Raw genomic sequence first — 21547 nt, 5'->3', positions numbered from 1 at the left:
GAGAAGTATTATGAGCATGGTCAGCTGTAAATCATCGGAAGTATTCAGTCCGGAAATGTCAGCATCTTCATAATCTACCTTTAAGGAGAAGTAGGCTATAGTGTGTCCAGAGAATTGAGGTCAGTGCATTTCCAAAGAATTTCAGTAATTCTAATTCCTCCCATGTCTCGTGATCCTTTACCAGAACCAAGACACAGTCACAGTAAAAGGTCTTAATGTGGTGGTCTAAGCATGTCGAGTGACGCCATGTCTTGAGAGATGACAATGCGGGTGTCATGCATTAATCATCGGGCTACTTCCTTTCCTGTTGCGGAATATTTCTCCACATGATAGGCAAAGCACTTTGAGAGTTTTCTTCATGAATGGTCTTATCAAGAACTTGTTTTCTTTTCCGGCATCATTTCTGACTCAAGAGTTATGTTTGTTATGACTGTGCACTATTGAGTTTATTCCTTTACATACATGTGCTATTTGAATTATCCACTTAAATAACTTCCAGTTCAACAGAATGCATTTAAAAAGCTTGCAAATGAACTACAATACTCAGTAATAATTATTAAAATAATAAATAAATATAACAGAAAATAAATAAATACGAATGTAAGTATATTAAATGTACAGTATGTAATTTTTTCGTCGCTAACCTCTTTACAATAACAAAGGCGTAGTTTGATGACGCAACATTTGCTAAGAATTATGGATCTTGTCGTCAACGTCAAGCCGACCGATCTAATAATGTTTATGGATGAGTAAATACATAGATGTTTTTATCATGACTGTGATATGAAGCAGGTCGGGATTGCTAAGAGACAGCTATCAGCTCCACACGCGACGCGAGTCCCGCGGATATAAAAGGAATATGGACATTTCATTCTACCGAACTACACGCAAGTGCAGAATTACTACTCACAGGTCAGTTTATTAGACAAATTAAACTTGTGAGGTAACGCAGCGCTGTTTCACTTGGTCTAACATTACACTATCACACTAAACTGCATTTGAATGTGTTGAAATGTATGTGTTAGTTTGTCTGTATGAGACTAGCAGTAAGCTAGATCAACATTAGAATAACATACAGATCATATTCTAACATTTTATCATTGTTGAACTATATAACATTGATTAGTTTTATGTAAATGTGCTCACCTGTTTAATAAAGTACATGTAGGAGCGGTCGAAGTCTCGGACGTGGAGCTCTCGGCATCTCGAAAACACCGCGCTGATATTGATTCTCGTTTTAGTTCTCCTTTTTTATCCAAAGTCTGCTTGCCATGGTCCATAATGTTTGAACGAAACAACAACATCGTGCAAATAGACATTGCGAACTACACAGTTGTCCACATCTGTCGCCTTGGTTACTACCAGAGGGCTCTGGTTACTATGGCAATACGAGCGGAAACCAGGGACAACGCGGATATGACGCCATTGACGGCGACAAAACGGAAATAATTCAATTAAATCTTCGAATTAAATTACAAATTTCTCCTGGTTTGAAAGTTGTTGGAAACAGTCGAGATAATGTAAGTACACACAAAAAAAAAAAAAAAATATAACAGATAGATATAGTGATTTTTGCTATTTTTAAAGCAAAAAAGTTACATATTGTGCCTTTAAATTAACACTCTGGTTAAAAGTGTTAATTTACAATTAATTATATAAAAATAACAAAATAAATTCCACCCAAATGCTTTCTAGCATTTAAAAATGAAACAGTATAGATGTGTTTTCAAGAGTTGAACTGTTTTATAAAACAAAAATAATAATTTAATTCATTCAATTATTTTTTTTTTTGTCAAATGACAACCCTATATGATCCCAGATTTAAAATATAAAACTATAAGTAAAATGTAGTTGAATTTGTTATATTATAAGTCAATATAATATCAATAAAAAGACATACTGGATAAAAATGATCATGAGTTTTGAGTAGGCTATAGTAATTTCATTCACATTTTCCTGAAGACCAGGAGTATGGAATTATTCTTGTGCCAATAATAATGAACGTAACTTTTCAAGAAACTAATGGAAATATAAATTGAAACTGAATAAAATATCTTTGAAACTGAAAAAGAATAAATCGCAGGCAAATTTTTTTTACTTCGTTTTTAATACACTGCATGTTTTGCTAACTATTTTGGAGTTTTCGTTCGCCGTTCTGACACATTTCTCTCGTGGGGGCGGGGCTAGTGGCAGTGTGTTCTCATTGGCTACTGAGGTTTTGACTGACAGCTTATTCACCTTGAAGTGAAGACGTCAGTGTTGTGTTTACATGTGTGGATTTAAGCTCTGTAATCGCAGCTTTCTATTTCATTTGAGTGATATTAAGTTTATATCTGTATTTATTTGCTGCTACACTATATTGTTGAGATGATTTCTTATAGAAGGAATAGTACAGACGAATGATATCATTAGTCATCGTCGCTATCAGAATACTGGATAGCCTACTCGTGGTAAGTCTGATTTTTTTTTTAAATACTAATACTATTTATAATACAGTACTGGCTTTTTTCAGGTGGAGAGGCATTTTAGAGCTCACTGAGAGCCCATAACATTATACAGCTGTGTTGTCTTGATTTAACTTAGCCCAATCATTACATGACTTGTTTATCTAACGTTACATTCGGTTACAGTCTTCGATTAGATCATATTTCCCCCCAGCCACCCCAAACATCATTGGGCTAGAGTACTGTACAGTATCTGTACTGTGGCCTAAAGTACAAAAAGTACTGTGTCAATGACCGATGCCATAGGACCAGAGCGCTGTCAATCACTGCCTGATTCAACTTTGGCAATGTAAAGCCTTTTTTTTACCATGCCAATAAAGCTATTTAAACCTGAATTTCTCAATAGCTGATTCATTTGCAGTGCAGAGTTTTTGAAAGAGGAGAGACACGACTTGACCACAGACCACGTCTCTGTTCATAATATGTAAACACTCAATTATTCTGAAGTAGCCTATCGCCCTGGTCGCAATATTTATTCTGATTACTTTTCTGTGATAAAGGTGACTGATAAAGCTATTATAGCTAGTATGAGTAACACAATGCTTTTTCTGTGTCCATATTTGACTAATAACAATAATGCAAAAAATTGCACTTCAAATGAACATTTCTGAGAAAAATGTTTAATCTTTAACAGTCTTTAATAATAAATATAGGTCCAAATTAAAAACTTAAAACATGCAAGTAATTATGACTGAAAACATCCAGCAACTAGGGAATACACAGCCATGGATATATGTTTATATATAGGGCTATACAGCCATCTACTGGTTACACAACAGTTTTACAGATGATAAATGCTTCATGACTCAGAGGTAAAAATTTAGTACTGTAAAATCTCTTAAACAATTTATATAATTTGTTTGGAATACATATTTTAAGTCTTCAACTTGTTACTGTATGTGGGAGTTCAAAGCAGTTTGTATTGTTAGATTATAATACATTTCCTCTCTCATTTTCCAGGGAGTGGAGCAACTTTTCCATAAACAAAATTCTGATGCTGACACAAAGGATGGAGTGATAGTACCAGAGATCCACTGTCCCTATCAGACAATAATCTTACTTTGTTCAGACACATCACCTTTCAATGACTGGGATCTTGATCTTCAGACACCTGATTTATTTTATTTTAATATTATAAACTAGCAAATGTTTCAATTTCCTCTAGATTAAAACAAACACAGTTCACAAGTACACAAGAGGTTGCACTTTAATCTTATTAGTCTATGCTGATCTTGGATTAGCATACCAACAGCATATGAATGTTAAGGGCATAGTTCACCCAAAAATAAAATTCTCACTTATTTTACTCACCCTCATGCTGTCCCAGATGCATTTTACTTTCTTTCTAAAGATAAACACGAATTAAGATTGTAAGGAAAGTAATCCATCTCTGCGAGTCCTAAAGACGCTTTAAAAACCACACACAGTGAGCGTGACGGTAATCCATGCGGACCTCAGTGGATGAATCATTGCCTTCTGAAGGCAAACAACAGGCTAGATAAAAGAAATACTAATATTGTAAACTGTTTAAACTATTAAAAATCACTTCTGACCAACTGTCTTACGTACATGGGTTACAATCCACTTGTATTATGGACTCACAGAGATTATTTCCTTTAAAATCTTTGTCTATGTTTATGTGAAGAAGAAAGTCAAATAGCCTACATCTGGGATGGCATGAAGGTGAGTAAATGATGAGAGAATGCTCATGTTTTGGGTGGACTATCCTTGTACTGCTTGTGTCCAGTCACTGCTTTGCTATTGTACTGCAACAGGAACTGTTCAAAGAATCATTGCATCATTTAAAATGTATATGAATTTTTAAATGTATTCTGTATTTGTAATTGTGCATTTTGTATAGTAATGTATATCATGAGAATACTGTGCATTACATGTATAGTATGCAGTTAATGTTTTGTGGATTCTGGTCTTTCCTGTCACAACATAATTGCATCCAAGACTTTCACTTTGATACTTGTGTAAATGCTTTAGTGACAATAAAGAATGTAAATTTATTGGAATTCATATTTTCAATTACATTCATTTAACTGGTTGTAGAAGTCACAACTGAAACGGTTGATGATTGTTAAAATATATTTACAATTTTAAATGTTAGAAGATAGTATTAATTAAATGAAATAACTAAATACAATTATCAATAAAAAAAAAATGGCAACAAGAACATTCTTTGTGTGACATATGTAATGAAATGTATCATTTGAGGTCTGTATCATCTGACATGAGGCCACGATTGTAATTTTCATATTGTTTAAATTCCTCTTAAGTGATCATTAATTTTGATGGTGTAAATGTATATCATGCTAACAATGAGTAGTGTGATGGCCATGGTTGCCAACCTTGATTACCTGAAGTGAAACTTTCTTGACGGCTGAATATATCACACACGTTTGCTAGTATTCTCTTTAAATTGTAACAGCTCAACCTAATCAGAGCCTAACAAGCAGAATAATCATCAGGAATAAACAAATATTCTCTGAAAACATTGGACACTACAATATTTTAAGTATTATATACAGTACTTTAATGTACAATTACACCTGAATAGACTGAATAGATCTCTTGTGCTCCTAAAAGCTTCTGTCGACAAAGTAGTAGCAGCAGGTAAATACAGATAAAAAAAACAAAAACAAAAAAACAACTTAATATCACTAAAATGAAATAGAAAGCTGCGATTACAGACGCTTAAATCCACACGTGTAAACACAACACTGACGTCTTCACTTCCAGGTGAAGAAGCTGTCAGTCAAAACCTCAGTAGCCAATGAGAACACACAGCCACTAGCCCCGCCCCCACGAGAGAAATGTGTCAGAACGGCGAACAAAAACTCCAGAAGCGTAAACGAAAACTTCAGAAGCGCAAATGAAAAATGAAAAGCGCATTTGTAAGTTCAGATCAGCGATTGAAAGATGAGAAATAGTTAGCAAAACATGCAGTGTATTAAAAACGAAGTCAAAAAATTTGCCTGCGATTTATTCTTTTTCAGTTTCAAAGATATTTTATTCAGTTTCAATTTATATTTCCATTAGTTTCTTGAAAAGCTACGTTCATTATTATTGGCACAAGAATAATTCCATACTGGAGCAGTGACAATAGAATTCAGAAACCCTTGTTATTAGCGACACTAGTGGCCGTTAAGTGAACTGCAGTCCGCTCAGTTTATAAACCGCCTACTCACGAATTCTCAAACTGTTCCCTCGGTTTAACAAATCGTGCCCACGGATTAATAAACCGTACCCACGAGTTTCTAATCCGCGCTCTCAGATTTGTAAACCGTGCCTTCAGTTTTTGCAATCTGTAACCACAAATTCATAAACCGTGCCCACTCTTTCGCAATCCGTTCCCACGGGTTTGTAATCTGTACTCACGGATTTGTGGCTCACTCTCATTTTAGAAGAACACGTTGTTAACGAATCTTATTGTATATTGTTTTATTGTGATAAGTGGAATACATCAAATTGTCTTAACTGCGTCTGCATGCTTAAAGTGATTCTCAATTGTAGCGGCGGGTATGAAAAAATATGATTTAATATGAATGTGCATCAAAAATTTTTGTTTATTTGTGATAATCTTAGCACTTTATTATTATTTTCTAACTTGTATTATGACTGATATTTGACGAATTGCTTTGTTCATTTTTTTGTAAGTTTTGGACAAAAGCGTCTTTTAAATATGTAGCCTTAAATGTAATAAGCCCGTCTTCCCGGGCTCCGTATGATTCAATGCCTCGTTATAATCACAGCGAAGTTATTTTTCGTTCTGAGTAAAAAGAAGTTTGAAATACTTGTTCATCTACTGTTAACAAACATCCCGACACCGTTCACGCCACTGACATTAAGATGAATATGTAAATAGGCTATGTACTGCATGCTAAAAAAAAAAAAAAAAAAAAAAAAAAAAAAAAAGGCTGCAGTGGGAAAACAAAGAAAGCATCTGATCATAGCGATGTGGATATGGTTGCACCAGCTCTACAATTCAACTGCATCATATCGACAAATGAGGTAATTAAAATCACACTGTTATGATAGTTTGATTATAAAGTAGATTTGAGACTAGCTATATAGGCTAGTCTTGGCTATATGACTATAGTTTGAATTATTATTTTTTTTTTTTCATGACACATTGACATTGCAGTACATAATATACAATCTTTCGGCCTGAACATTGTAGGCAAAAGTATTTGTTTCATGTGTCATGGACTGTAAAACAAGGTCATGGAACGGAAGAGACAGACATTCTTGGGAGCGCGCGTAACCGTCACACTTTTTTGGTTTTCCCGGCAAAAACATCCCTAGTCCTTCACATAAAAAAATCAGTCTACTAATCTAATCTTAAGTTTCGTTATTTTCCACATAATGGCAATACAAGGCGATTATTACGGAATTATATGCATAGTCCCTTTCATTTTGATCGTCTCTCTCCTTGTAGGCTAATTGCTTGTCACAACACATGCAAGGATCAAATGCTCATTACTAAAATGTTTTCTCTGAGTCGTAGGTGTGAGAAATCTTTTATTTCACACAGTAACCTGAACTACATGTTATGACATGTATTATTAAAACCCTGAAGGAATATAACAGCGTCTCAAACAGATAACAGTCATGTGTCTTTTAATCATCCGAACCATGGATCTGTTTGCTCTGTGGGAATATGTCCAGATGATGAAATAGAGTTGGCACAAATTCAGGAGTGAGTTTCGCAATCAGCTTCAGTGAATCATGAAGAAAAAATATACAATTTTCCATCTTTCTTGTTAAAACTAGAACTATAGGCTAACTAGGAGTCCAGAGAAGTTCAGTCAAATGTCAATGAAGAAAAAGACTCAAAACATGCATTACTATTCAAACCTAAAGATTAAAGACTCAACAAAAAACTGCACAACACTTCTTGTGCTGAGACGTGTGTATGAAGTTGAGTGAAATGCAAATCAGAGAAGTGAATATCACACAAAAACAAATTATATTAGTGTTATATAATGTAAAATACGGATCAGAGGGTTGGATAACATGCAGGTAACAACTGTTGTTAAAAATACATCCAAAGCAACACACATACACACACGCACACTAAAGCCATGGGTTTCCTTTGCTTATTTTTAGTACATTTGCTCTTGATGCCAGAGGATTTAAAGTCACTAACTGTGTAAAATCCTCAGCAGAACACAAGACACACTTACCTGCTCGTGAAGCTGCTCTTCTGGGCAGAGATCTGGACATAAACACTCAAGATATACATTTATACAGGTGAGCCTTTACAGGGAATTATTCTCCACCAGACAACCTAACCTCTAGTAATATATATATATATATATATATATATATATATATATATATATATATATTTTATTGTTGTAGTGTAAGATTATACATTTTAAGATGTATTTTAATATACTACTATATTAGAATGCATATTAGAATAATTTCTGAAGGATCATGTGACACTGAAGACTTAAGAGTAATGATGCTGAAAATTCAGCTTTGCATCACAGAAATAAATTGAATTTTAAAGTATATTAAAACATTTTATTATTTTAAATTGTAATAGTATTTCACAATATTACTGTTTTTTTTTTCCTGTATTTTTGACCAAATAAATGCAGGCTTAATGAGCATAAGAGACTTTCAAAAACAATAAAAATAGTAATGTTTCCAAACTTTTGACCGGTACTGTATATAGTATACGATTATATATTTTGAGATATTTTATTTCACTGTAAAAAAAGTTGCTGACTTAAAATTTTTTTTTAAGTACAATCAACTTGAATGTTTAAGTCATTGCAACTTAAATTACATTAAATTGACTTAAAACAATGAGTTGAATCTTGTAACTTATATACAGTAGGCTATATATATATATATATATATTTTTTTTAATTACTTAACTTATTTTGATGAGTTAAAGCAATGTAAAAACATATGTTTTCATAACTTAATGATCATATAATTTTTTTACAGTGTTATTATTTTGAGAATAGAGAAATCCCAGACACAGAATATATGATTTATACAAATAGTAATTATTTTATAAATATTTACATGTATTTAAAAACATATGTAACTATAATATATCTATTGTGTTAAAAATGTGTATATACATATCTAAACACACACACACATTATACAATTAACCGTATAGATGATCAACTTAAACAGTCTTAAACTATACAATATGAAATATTTCATTACCAATTTTAAAGATTCAGATGTCATACAATTTTTATTCCAAAACAAATCTGTCATTCATAAGGATAAAATCCTTATTATTTGAAATTCAAAGGCATTTTAACTTTAAATAGCAGGGGGGGAAAAAATAGTGGACATCCAAAATGTCCATAAAAATAATGCTTTGTCTTCTTGCATAACGACTTTACTTTAGTGAGCATGTTCTGTTTAAATGTTATAATCACTCGGGCTGGTTTGGGATTAAATGAATTCAGTCTGTTACAGTCGGTCCTGGTCACCCCTGTTGTTAGCAGTTGATTAAAGAGAAACAATAGCCGCGTTTCCACCGCAGGAACCTCCCCCAGGATCTAGGGACTTTGTGGTGGTACTTTGTGTGTTTCCACCGCAGGAACCAGGGTCTAACTGAAGTTCCAGCCCGCGTAAATATTTCCTCCTCAGAAAGTCCCTGCTCGTGACGTAGTACTTTTTCAAAGTTCAGGAATCTTCAGGGCTGGGACTTGGGCATGCTGAACATGCTGATTGGTTGAGTTCATGCAGCATTTTGATTGGTTGACTCCACGCAGCATTTTATTTCAACCACCATTTTTAAAAGTCTGTTGCGGTGCGTGCAGTAACAGTTGTTTGCTATTCGAATCAACAATGGAGTTTAAAAAATACGACCGATGGACCGAAGGCGAGGTTCAGGCTTTATTAAGCTGGTAGCGCGCAGGCCTACGTCATCAGACTAATCTGCATAATCTTCACGGTACTTTAGACCGCGGTGGAAACGCAGACAGCAACAGGTCTAGGGGAAAAAAAAGTTCCTGCATGGAAAAATTATTCCGGGTAATTTTGATGGAAACGCGGCTAATGTGGCAAAATCAAACTTACACAAAAACAAACCCAATGACAACAGGCCTGAAAATCCTAACAGCCTGGAAACATTTCAAATAAATCTCCTGATGATACGGATACTCTTCGATTCACAGCTGATCAAGCTCAGGGAACGAAATATTAATGTTAGACGAATGTTATTAACACGTTCTTCTCATGGTTTAGTTATAGTAATGAAACTATTATAAACCAGGCTTGAATCCAGTGTTTATTTGACACGCTCTCTCAGTTCCAGCATGAAGCCCAGGAGGAGCCTGACCTCTGTGGATCTCCTCCCTACGATCGCAGAGCTCCAGGAAAGCGAGATTCAGCAGAGTCTGGATGAGTACATGGACTCCATACGAGAGCTGTCCCAACCGACCTACCCTCTCAGCGGGCCCCTCCAGGGCTCCCGTCTGCCACCGCTACGCATGGCCAAATGCCCCAGCATGTCACTGGCACACAAGCCCTGGGCTCTCAATGGACCTGACAACGAATCACTAACCTTGACAGACTCAAAGGGCCCGGACAGTTCAAATCAGGAGCCTCTGGACTGGCTGTTCGCACAAGCGCAACACGGCGGGGCGACACTCGCTCAGAACAGACCGGAAGACGTGTGCGTGATATGATGAATAGTAGTCACAGCCTCATGAATGTGCTGCAATCATCATAACGGTTGCAATGAGTTATTTTAATTTTAATAGGGATGTGCCCGAAGCTTAAATCCGGTTTTGGAAAGGCACGGAAAATGAATAATGCATTCTACGGAGGCCCTAAAGGGACATGGTTCGGCTTGCTGCGGTTAGTCGGTTACATAACATTACATCAGATTTCAATTATAACATGAAGATAGTAAGGAGAGATGACTGACAGGACGATGGCGGAGGATTTGGTGCACAACAGATCCTGAGCATCATTGACATTGACATCTTATCTTATGAAATGAGTGGTCAGTACCGCTGCTATACACAGAGTACATGAGATTGCGAATTAGAAAGTGAAAGTAACAAGCGAGTGTGCATTCAAAAGCGATTTCAATACCGCTTCAATTGCCCGCAAATTATATACAATATAATTACCCAACTATAAAATTGTGAGAGAATGCAAAAGCATTGAAATATTTTTTTTCCCCATCACCATGTCCCTTTAGGGGCTCCGTAGAATATGTCATACCTTTTCCGAACATAATATTTGGATTCAGGGACATCCCTACATTTTTATATAAAATCTTGTGATTTTTGAGCAGAAATGGGGGCTAGTTGTCACAAGGGATCGATGCGTCCCATCAACTATAAAATAGGTTTCATTAATATCAGGTTGTAAATTAAATACCATTCTGTTAGCCAAATGGTTGAACATTTTTTGTGTTACCTTTTCCATTTTTGTTGTTTCCTGAATTATCTTTAGTAGCTATTTTACATTTAAATATCGCGATGTTGTATTTATACACTACCGTTCAAAGTTTATGATTAGTAAGATTTGAAGAAATTCATATTTTTATTGCATAACATTTTGATGCATTAAAGTCTGTATTTTTTTTAATCTCTGATATCAAAGAATCCAGTTTTTTATATATATATATATATATATATATATATATATATATATATATATATATATATATTCACAAAAATATTAAAGGAACACTCCACCGTTTTTTGAAATAGGGCTTATTCACCTTCTTTCCTACATTTAGATAGGTGGGCAAATGCATTTTTGTCTCAGTGCGTGCATTGTTTTAGTTTGACAGGGTCGGCGCTAGCTTAGCTTAGCATAATGAATGGAATCCTTTGTTGCCAGCTAGCATGTCCTGAGTAAAAGTGATATAATTTTTTTTAAAAACCCCACCTAATTACTTCTTGTGGCCTGCGCATTCACAACAAGTACAAATAGCGATGCAGATTAACACTAGGCGATTTCCTAGGCAGATATTGACTTATATATTAGGGACTATATTAGGGGGAAGCACAGGCGAAGCACTGCTACTTGGGTGTGATATCTCTGCGCCCTAAGTAGCAGTGCTTCGCCTGTGCTTGCCCCTAATATAGTCCCAAGTCAATATCTGTATAGGAAATCGCCTAGTGTTAATCTGCATTGCTATTTGTACTTGTTGTGAATACGCAGGCCACAAGTAGTAATTAGGTGTTTTTTTTATATTTTTTATATCACTTTTACTCAGGACATGCTAGCTGGCAACAAAGGATTCCATTCATTGTGCTAAGCTAAGCTAGCGCCGACCCTGTCAGACTAAAACAATGCATGCACTGAGACAAAAATGCATTTACCCACCTATCTAAATGTAGAAAAGAAGGTGAATAAGCCCTATTTCAAAAAACGGTGGAGTGTTCCTTTAAGCAGCACAACTGTTTTCAGCATTAATAATAATCAGAAATGTTTCTTGAGCAGCAAATCATCATATCAGAATGATTTCTGTAGGATCATGTGACACTGAAGACTGGAGTAATGATGCTGAAAATTCAGCTTTGCATCACAGGAATAAATTACATTTTAATTGTACTGTTTAAATTTTGCCATTTAATAGCAGGTTTCCATTGTGACAACTCCTGAAGCATTATGCAAAATCACAAATGTAAGTGTGTAGTTAAATGAACTGTAGACTATATTAATGAATGTAAAATAATAATAATACAAATAATATGATCATTTTGCATTGAATGACAATGCACTAAATGCACAAAAAAGAGCAACAGAAGAAAGCAATTACAGTTAGCATGTTCTACTAAGCACAAACTTAGGTTTCGTTTTCCCCTAAGTCACTGTAGTTCTCAGACACACTGGCCATGATTTATTTAACCAAAAAAGAATGTGGTGTTGCTGCCAGGCAGATTTATAAAACTTGCGCAACCATTCTGGACAGAATCACTGCAACACACAAGTGGAGAGCTGTTAGTGTGGATGAAGTTACCAACAATGTAAACATAAGATTGCTATCTTAGAGTTCAATGGACAGAGAGAACAGTTAGACAGCCAAGCTATTTCACAATCTTCAAACATGTCGTCTTCTTTTTTGTTGTTGTGTGTCTCTCTTTTGCTTTTCTGGATTCCCTGCTTCACCGGTAAGGGGATTTTTGTGCCACACAATGATAGTCTGCATACTAGGCGAATGAGCTGATCATGACTTCCAGAGAATGGCGTTCTTCCCAGTTCCTAATTTATTTCTTTTTTTGTGTGTGGCAATGGCATATACTCCTCCTTAAGTTCTGGGAATCTTGATTTTATTAACATATGAACAATCTGAAGTTTTTGCTTATTTAAGAGTGACTCTGCAAAAGTTGACTGGTCTGCAACAAGTCTCTCTATGCAATTAAAAAGTGAGCTATGTAGGTTTTTCCCCTAATAAACAAGTCATCATTCAACAGGCACTTACTGTATCTAACGCTAAATAAAACCATCTAACAGAACTCTTAATGTGTTTGAACTTAAAACCTTTCTCGTACCAACTCAGATCCTTTCACCACACTTCCACATCCTATGGGAAACAGTTTCAATGCAGCCATGGGAAATTCTTTCATGAACAGGCATATGTGTATTATTGCGATGATGCATGATGGGACGAGAGACAAATCAGGTTTAGCTTGGTTCAGTTTAGATTCATTCCACTAACGTTCAACAGTTTTTTTTTCTTTTTTTTTAATTACCTATATTCAGCAAGAAAGCATTCAATTGATAAAAATATATAAACCACTAAATACATAGGGTATACATAAATAACAATTGACAAGTGCAAAATGGTAAACGGTGAATGACAGTAATTTAAGACAGCATGTGCTTTATCTGCATTCCTGTCTCTTGCCTCATCCATTCAAAATAGGTCAAAAACAACTTACTCATCACGCTTCCTCAAAGCATGGGTCAAACCTTGCATTAGCTTTCACTGGTGGACATTCTTTGCTCCAGTTTAAAAAATTAATCACGGGTCTTGTGATTTTAATAAAATGTTTAAAAAGAAACGAATTGTTTAAAAAGGCTTGAATTGAGGAACCGATTAAGCTGATAACACGAAGGAAAGAAGGCTACCTATTTATTTTAAAAGAATTAGTTCAGTTATGCAGTTTTATTTAGAGACACCATTGTTAGTTCCCAGCATGCTTTGTAAATGGAGAGTAAACACTGAAATTAAGTGTTATTTTATGTGTTATTGAGTGAAGGGAAACATCTGTTAATGTTTAATGATGATGAGTTAGATTTGACATTTGGAAGAGTTTCTGTCGTTTTGAAGTATTGTGCAGAAGAGCAGAGCTCAGGGTCGTGTTGTGGATAACTGCGAGTACTCGGTATATTATGAAGCATGTTGTTTTGTTTAATGAGCGTTTGCTAATGCCAGAGCAGTAACAAGTTGTGCTGTGCTATGGCAGCATATAATCTTTTTAATCGTGCAACATGAATCAAAGTCACATACGAACAGGTCATTTCAGTCCACTCAACATCACACACATTTGAGAGTCAACTTAAAATAAAAAAGCATATTCCAGTACAAATATTAAATTCATTGTGTCATAAACTAAATATTGTAGGGTTCATTCAAAGAAATCAAGCCTTAAAAACTACTCCAAATTTTTTTTAAAGTATTGTAGATAGCACATAGCATTACAGAAACTAAACATTATTCTTTAATGAGGTTAGTACTGTAGGCAGTTTATGATTGTTTGTTTTGGCAAAATGTTGCTTAAGGGATAAAGTGACCTTAAAGGGACAATTCACCTAAAAAATAACATTAGCCTATGCCATTATTTACTCACCCTCATGTCATTGGTGAGGGTGAACAATGCCATGTTCCACAGAAAAAATTACATCATACAGAAGATATTTTGATAAATATGTTTTAGTCCATAGAAGAACCTGAGTGGTTCTACTGACATAAACTGTGTTTATGCCGGAAAGGTTCTTTATAAGGAGAAATGTCTTGCATGATTGCATAATACATGAAAGAATTATGCAATCATTATTCATTAATTACATTTTAGGAATTAAAAACATACAATTGAATTAAAATAAAAAATGAATTAAAGTTACTTTAAAAAGTAATGTGTTACAATATTGCATTACTCCCTAAAAAAGTAACTAATTGCATTACTTTGTATGAAAAATAATACGTCACATTACTTTTGTGTCACTTTTTCTCATCTATAGAGCTGATAAGTCCCGCCCATCCGTAAAACCCCAAGTGGACCTCCAGGTTGAAAAATCGTCAATGCAAGTGAATGTGAGAAAATAATTATTTTCTGGTCCTGTTTGAATTGTGCCATGAATGAACATATGTTGTCTGTGAATTTTTTATATAATCTTTCATGTTACGAGTTTGACAGTATATTGTATGATTCTTTGGCTAGCAGTTGTGGAAAAGACATAACGAGAAAGACTACATGTCGCCTATGTGACGTCACCCCATAACACATTTTCCCTCCACTTGTCAAATCACGGTGCTAATGCTGCGATAATCTATGGAGACAGATCGAGATGCCTGTGTGTTTTGTATCCAAATGTCACCATTCAAATTCAAATGGGCTGTTCTTTCTTCAAACGCGTCGAAAGCAGCGAAGAGTTGTAGTCCACAAAGTGCTCTCACGCAAAGTCTAACCGTATCAAACTTCTACCCGCTAAATTGTAGCATTCTTCACACGAAAAATTATATTAAAAATTCGCAGACAACATATGTTCACATTCATGGCAAAATTCAAACAGGACCAGAAAATAATTATTTTCTCCCATTCACTTGCATTGACGATTTTTCAACCTATAGAGGTCCAGCGGGGTTAGCGGAAGGGGCGGGACTTACCAGCTCTTGTTTTTTTTTAAAAACAAGGTATATTTTTTTTGTAAATGTAAAGGCCCTTTCACACAAAAATTGAAATGAATTAAGCCTCAGACTGAAGGAAATGCACATCCACCCCTGTACAGTAGAGGGCGCCGCTCAAACAAACCTTTCAGCTGTGCTGCCCATCTGGATGACAGAAGAATAAGATGCAGGAGAACAAAGTTCAACCAGAGCCCGTCTACGGAGAGCCTGTCCACTCCCTATTAAGCCCTATTGTACCGAATTTTGGTTGTAGTTCCACCAGAGTTCCACTGGGGGCGATCGCCATGAGTGCAAAATGAATGGGAGTCAATGGGGCTAGACGGCTAAATTTGTCTCTTTCACCCGATTGCCGTTGAGAAATCTCAGATTTGATTGTAGGTTTTGCAAGTTCAACATGGGTTTTAGGTCGAAAGTTGAATGAACGAGTACTTATGTCGTTTTGATTTCTTACAGGTTGAGTTGTTGTTGCCCATAACACGCTAGCATTCTGCTAATGACGTCAGCATTCTGACGTCATTGACATTTTGAAAGACTTTTTTAAAGCAAATAAGTGACTCTAAAAAATCTAACACCCAGCAATGTGTAATTTCTTTGCATCTCCTTTCGAATACAACATTCAAATTACTAGACAAAAAATTATATCCTGAGAAAAGTGGATTTTGAGGGGTATACCGCCATTGACCTCCATTCATTCTGCACTCGTCCTGTGAGCGCCCTCATATGGAATCAGAGTGGAACTGCAACCAGTTCAGAAGCCGGAAGTGTAGTGAGAGTGAAACTTCTCGCCATATTAGACATTCTCTGGTTCAACTCAACCCACTTTAAATTAAAACACAAATGTGTGTCACATCACATGTAGATTCTGTTTTGCTTTAGTTCTTGTTGCTTTAGTAGGTTTGACCTAGTTTTCCCACCACTTCTTTGTTATTATGTTTCCTTAGTCCTTATTATTATTCCCCACCTGTTCCTTGTTCTGTTGATTGCCATTCCTGTGTATTTGAGACCTCAGTTTCTTCAGTCCTTGGTCTTGCGTTGATAGTGTTATGCTCGAGTGTTACTGTGCATTAAAACTCCTTTTGCTTTAATCCTTTTGGATTATATACACAGCAAATGCGACAATGTGATGTTTATCTTAAGTCATCTTTACTTATTAGTAGTTGAATTGGATTGTCAAAGGTATGTGATTAAAGTGAGACTAAATACACAAAGCATATTTGTATTATTTAACATATTTATTTATTGCAGGTTTGTGTAGGTTTTTATTCATTTGAGGAACTTGGATCTGTTTTTGTTGAAGTTAGATGAGTAAATGCATGCTCACATGTAGTCTAGAACTACAATAGCATCATGTTCACACAGCGCACACAACACCTCTGCACTTACTCACGATTTCTCTCAACATGAGGACAGGAGAGCTGTCACTCAATACATGGGAAAACAAAGTAACTTGCATTACTTAAAGGGTTAGTTCACCCAAAAATGAAAATTCTGTCAGTAATTACTCACCCTCATGTTGTTCCAACCCCGTAAGACCTTCGTTCATCTTCGGAACACAAATTAAGATATTTTTGATTAAATCTGAGTGCTGTCTCACTCCTCCATAGGCTTCTAAGACATTATAACTTGCTGGCCCAGAAAATGTATTAAAGACATCGTTAATATAGTCCAAGTGACTCCAGTGGCTCAATCTTAAAGCTACACTGTGTCATTTTTTTAGTTGATTCTTAGCAAAAAACACTTAGTTCTTTCAAAAATATATGTGCTCATTAATGTATATTTACTTCTTTCAAGTAATAAAGTATTCTCGTAAATTTATAATCTGCCATTGAAAGTACATACGGGTGAGGGGTTCGAATGCCGGTCGCCATGTTGCCCCTCCATCTTGAAACTACATTAGCCAAAGAGGGACATACCTGTAAATTCAAGCTTCGCCTTTCATGCTTTACACTCAGTGACACAGAGACGAACGCGAGGGGGAGATTACTCGCGACTGCCGGCAGATTTGAAAGATTGCTGATGGAGGATCACGCCTATTTTCGAGGACATGTAGCAGAGTCGCCAAGGAAGCGAAAGAGAGAATTAAAACGTCAACGCGACAGGCAAATCAGCAAGACCAAAGTCAATACTGGAGTGACTTTTCCCAGATGGAAAGAGCTCATGAGGAGCAAAGATTTTAAAACGGACGCCGAAGTTGCCTGCTTTCTTCTCGACAGGTAATTCAGGCTATTTGTGTAAATTCGAAGTTTTATAGTTGCTTGTCTAACCATAGCATGGTTGTGCATAACGCCAGAACGACCTCTAGTATAACTTGCGTTACTTTTCCTCATGTCAATGGTGAAAAAGTATTGTTTACCTTGTAACATAAATCTGTGCTGCGACGGATCACAGGTGATAGTTTTAAGGCGCAATTGGACGAAGTCGAACTGGAAGCCATGTTAATCTTGGAATAATACGGCCACCGTGGGAGTTAAAACGCCCTCGAAATTGAAAGGAACAGAAACTAATATTCACTGGGTAGTCATATACAATTTCACTGCTAGATGGGGGAAAATATCACACAGTGTAGCTTTAAGTTTACAAAGCGACGAGAATACTTTTTGTGCGCAAAACAAAACAAAAATAACGACTTTATTCCACTTTTCATTTCCTTCTCTCTGGGCCTCGAGTCTTCGCGTAGTGTTTAAGCGTAGCGCGTCTGTGTTGCACGTCACCGGCTCACTATTGGCCGACGCTGGTCATGTGTGTGATACGTGGTGACATGCACAGACGCGCTACGCTTAAACACTACGTGAAAAGACTCGAGGCCCAGAGAAGGAAATGAAAAGTGGAATAAAGTCGTTATTTTTGTTTGTTTTTGCGCACAAAAAGTATTCTCGTCGCTTTATAAACTTAAGATTGAGCCACTGGAGTCACTTGGACTATATTAACGATGTCTTTAATACATTTTCTGGGCCAGCAAGTTATAGTGTCCATAAGCCTGTGGAGGAGTGAGACAGCACTGAGATTTAATCAAAAATATCTTAATTTGTGTTCCGAAGATGAACGAAAGTCTTACGGGGTTGGAACAACATGAGGGTGAGTAATTACTGACAGAATTTTCATTTTTGGGTGAACTAACCCTTTAATTGAAAAAGTAACTCAGATATTTTGTTGTAAATTTAAAAGCAATGAGTTAATTACTAGTTACTTTGAAAAAAAAATACTCATGCTACTTGTAATGCGTTACCTCCAACGTTGATTAAAACTAATTCCGTAAAATGATCCCATGATGGAAACCCCTAAAAGGTTCAAGATATGAAGCATCTGACAGAACCCTTTAAGGTTCTATATAGAGTGAGATAAGGTTCTGGACTAAATGTATTCCCATATGTGCAGTTTGCATTTAATGTAATTGGGATTTTTGGGAGATTTTGGGGTCATTTCCCCAAAGGCATTTTGCTTCTGTCAGACATCATAATTATAAGGTATCGGCCTCAACATGTCAGATAGCAGCAGCGTTCACATAATCTGACACTGATATGCGTCATTATGCTGCTGAATGTTATCCGCTAGGATGTTGAATCATTGATTTTTTTTTTACTGGCGTGACCAAATGTATTGCGGTTGAAGAAATATTACTTTTCTGACTAAAAAAAGAATGCAACAATAAGTATACATTCTGTAAATATATAATCAATGATTTTGTCTAAGCTTACTTTACAAATCAAAAAGTCATCATTTTATTTTTATCCTACATTTATTTGGTTCTGTGTATTCACTCAATATCCCCCCCTCCCCTTTCTATCACTTGCACTGACTCCCTCAATTTAGCTCCAAGAGGCAGTACTTTGGAAATTCCAGTGTATAGTAAAGTGAATGACTGCTGGGAAATGATGTGGGAGTGGGATTCCCTCAATGGCCTATAAAAACCCAGAGGAGAGGCTTCACTCCTCACACTTTCACTTCAGCTCCACCAGCACTTTCTACTTTCTTTGAAAACTCATCAAACCATTGGAGCATTTCTTATCTATTTTTTTCCTCTTGCAAACAAGTCATGGCATTTTTACCCAAAGTCCTTCCTCTGCTGCTGCTCGCAGTAGTTTGTATTCAGCTTAGTGGAGGTAAGACAATTACGGTTTAATGCTTATGTATTTTGGACGTCTTGCTGTTGTTTTGTGTGCGGAATCAGAATCATGCATTTTAAGTTAATCTTTCAATGTTATTCCCAAACAGTTCTAGCTGAAGTACGGGACAGATGCTGGTGTGTGGAAAATTTGAAGAAAGGTCTCCGAAAGGACACTATTGAAGAGTTCTCCATTTTTCCCAGTAGACCATACTGCAACAAAGTAGAAATCATGTAAGTGTCAATCTGTTAACCTGCATGTGATATGCATGTGGTATTAAACATAGCCTAGTGTAGGTATATGCAATGTATTTAGCTTAATGCATAATTAAGATATTAAGGGTGCAAAACAAGTGCACAATACACTTGAATTAAAGATACATTCTCTTAAAACAAGTCTTACTATCTTATGCATTGTTGCTTATCAAGTAAATCTATCTTTTTTTTCTTGTTGTTGATATTATATTGGCAAAAAGCTCCAATCAGATTCATTAAAATGCCATAAATTACCTTGCATTTCACACAGTTGCTAAGTAGACACAAATAGGGATACACATATCAACTTTGTAGACTGAATCAAACTAATTTGATGTGTTTTCAATGTTTGCAGACTGACACTAAAACATGCCAATAGTTCAGGCAAAGGCATCGAGCGCTGCTTGGATCCGAACACGTTGCAAGGAAAGAACCTGCAGTCTTGCTGGAAGAGGTACCGACATTTTTATTATGTCACTGTGTTTTTAATCACTAGTAATCAAATAATACCAGCCAATATTTGCCACACTAATCTAATGGGACTCTGTAACACTTTGCAATAAGGTCTCATTTGTTACCATTAGTTAATGTATTAACTAACAATGAGCAGTGCAATTGTTATTAATCATCGTTAATGTTAGTTAATACAAATCCAGCTGTTCATTGTTTGTTCAGAGTGCATTAACTAATGTTAACAAATGTAACTTTTGATTTTAATAATTTTTTAGTACATGTTGAAATTAACATTTAATTTCATCTATATGTAGATGGCTTGTTCTTAGTTCATGTTCACTAAAGTCGTTAACTAATGTTACCTAATGAAAAGCATTAAAAAGGGAATGTCCTTAATGCTCTCTAAGACAATTCTCAGGCTAATGTTCACATATAGTACATCTCATATATGCATAAGATTAATGTGACTTTTTTTTGTTTGTTTTGCAACAGCAAGAACACCAATAACACCTTCCCTTTTAAGATGTCCAATTGCCCAATGACACACAATGCCTAGAGCCAGAAAGGAAAGTATGGAAGAGCAAGAGAGAACAGAACGGGGGATTTGGAAACTCCAGAGACCCTGCAAGTGGAATTCCATCCAGTCACATGACCCCGGCACTGCCCAATCACAATCCTGGGATCTGAGAGCTGGCCTCATGCAGTTAATGGGAAATCACAGAAGAGCTGCAAACAGCAGGCGGCTGCCAGTAACCGCAGACGCAGATGTTGTCGACAAAAGAGGTTTTGTTATAGAATTCACTTGCTGTATGACTAAAACACTGAAAGTATCATTACTCCAAAGCAGTATTTAAACTATATTTAAAAGGTTTTATAATGAGATTAAATTATTGTACAATGTTTAACGTTAACATGCAGTTACACAATTTCTGTCTGATTCAGTCATATTACATTTTTTTTTTACATAACGTGTGTCAAAACATGAAGTATATTTATAGGCCACCTTACAAAATAATATTTTTCCAGTGTTCTTTTTGTACATTTTTCTAAATAAATTGCATAAAGCCAATTTCAAGTTGTTTTGCATATTTATTTCCCACATCCATTATATTTCCCTCTTGATATGAGAATACGCGTGTGACTAATTATATAGGAAAATGTTAGTTAGATGTAATGAATATTAGACGTGGCGAAAAGTAACTGTCCTCCTGAAGTAACTTAGATTTTACATGAGCTCCATCTGCTGGTCATGTCTAAAAATGTACACTCAAAACGCCTCAAAGTTTGAAGAATGACAAAAATAATAATTTGGCAGATGCTTTTATCCAAGTACCTTGCTCAAAAGTGTGTGCTTCAAACCTT

The 21547-nt window shown here is 35.8% G+C and overlaps 2 protein-coding genes across 4 annotated transcripts; both read left to right on the top strand.

Moving 5' to 3' along the window:
* Positions 1 to 6436: 6436 nt before the first annotated feature.
* Positions 6437 to 11097, top strand: LOC311286149 (uncharacterized protein). 3 transcript variants are annotated; one of them, XR_014626497.1, is made up of 3 exons: positions 6437 to 6524; positions 7679 to 7766; positions 9808 to 11097. XR_014626497.1 is itself a non-coding variant. In XM_084402218.1 (2 exons), the coding sequence occupies exons 1-2, from the start codon at positions 6469 to 6471 to the stop codon at positions 10184 to 10186; spliced, it is 435 nt and encodes a 144-aa protein (XP_084258344.1). In that variant the 5' UTR covers positions 6444 to 6468; the 3' UTR covers positions 10187 to 11097. The 3 variants fall into 3 exon arrangements, 1 of the variants encoding a protein (XP_084258344.1); XR_014626498.1 differs by having other exon boundaries at positions 6446 to 6524; positions 7682 to 7766; XM_084402218.1 differs by lacking the exon at positions 7679 to 7766 and having other exon boundaries at positions 6444 to 6524.
* Positions 11098 to 19216: 8119 nt separating this feature from the next.
* Positions 19217 to 21254, top strand: cxcl18b (chemokine (C-X-C motif) ligand 18b). Its single transcript, XM_084401587.1, has 4 exons — positions 19217 to 19475; positions 19588 to 19711; positions 20088 to 20186; positions 20678 to 21254. The coding sequence occupies exons 1-4, from the start codon at positions 19409 to 19411 to the stop codon at positions 20739 to 20741; spliced, it is 354 nt and encodes a 117-aa protein (XP_084257713.1). The 5' UTR covers positions 19217 to 19408; the 3' UTR covers positions 20742 to 21254.
* The last annotated feature ends 293 nt before the right edge of the window (positions 21255 to 21547 follow it).

Source organism: Rutilus rutilus (assembly GCF_951802725.1).
Source record: "Rutilus rutilus genome assembly, chromosome: 2".
In the NCBI taxonomy this organism is placed as follows: domain Eukaryota; kingdom Metazoa; phylum Chordata; class Actinopteri; order Cypriniformes; family Leuciscidae; genus Rutilus; species Rutilus rutilus.
This window is presented reverse-complemented; position numbering and strand designations above follow the sequence as displayed.

Coding starts and splice junctions, on each gene's coding strand:
- LOC311286149 (XM_084402218.1), top strand. CDS start 6,469: ATGTGGATATGGTTGCACCAGCTCTACAATTCAACTGCATCATATCGA. Junction 6,525..9,807: donor GCATCATATCGACAAATGAG/GTAATTAAAATC, acceptor ACGCTCTCTCAG/TTCCAGCATGAAGCCCAGGA.
- cxcl18b (XM_084401587.1), top strand. CDS start 19,409: ATGGCATTTTTACCCAAAGTCCTTCCTCTGCTGCTGCTCGCAGTAGTT. Junction 19,476..19,587: donor TTGTATTCAGCTTAGTGGAG/GTAAGACAATTA, acceptor ATTCCCAAACAG/TTCTAGCTGAAGTACGGGAC. Junction 19,712..20,087: donor TGCAACAAAGTAGAAATCAT/GTAAGTGTCAAT, acceptor CAATGTTTGCAG/ACTGACACTAAAACATGCCA.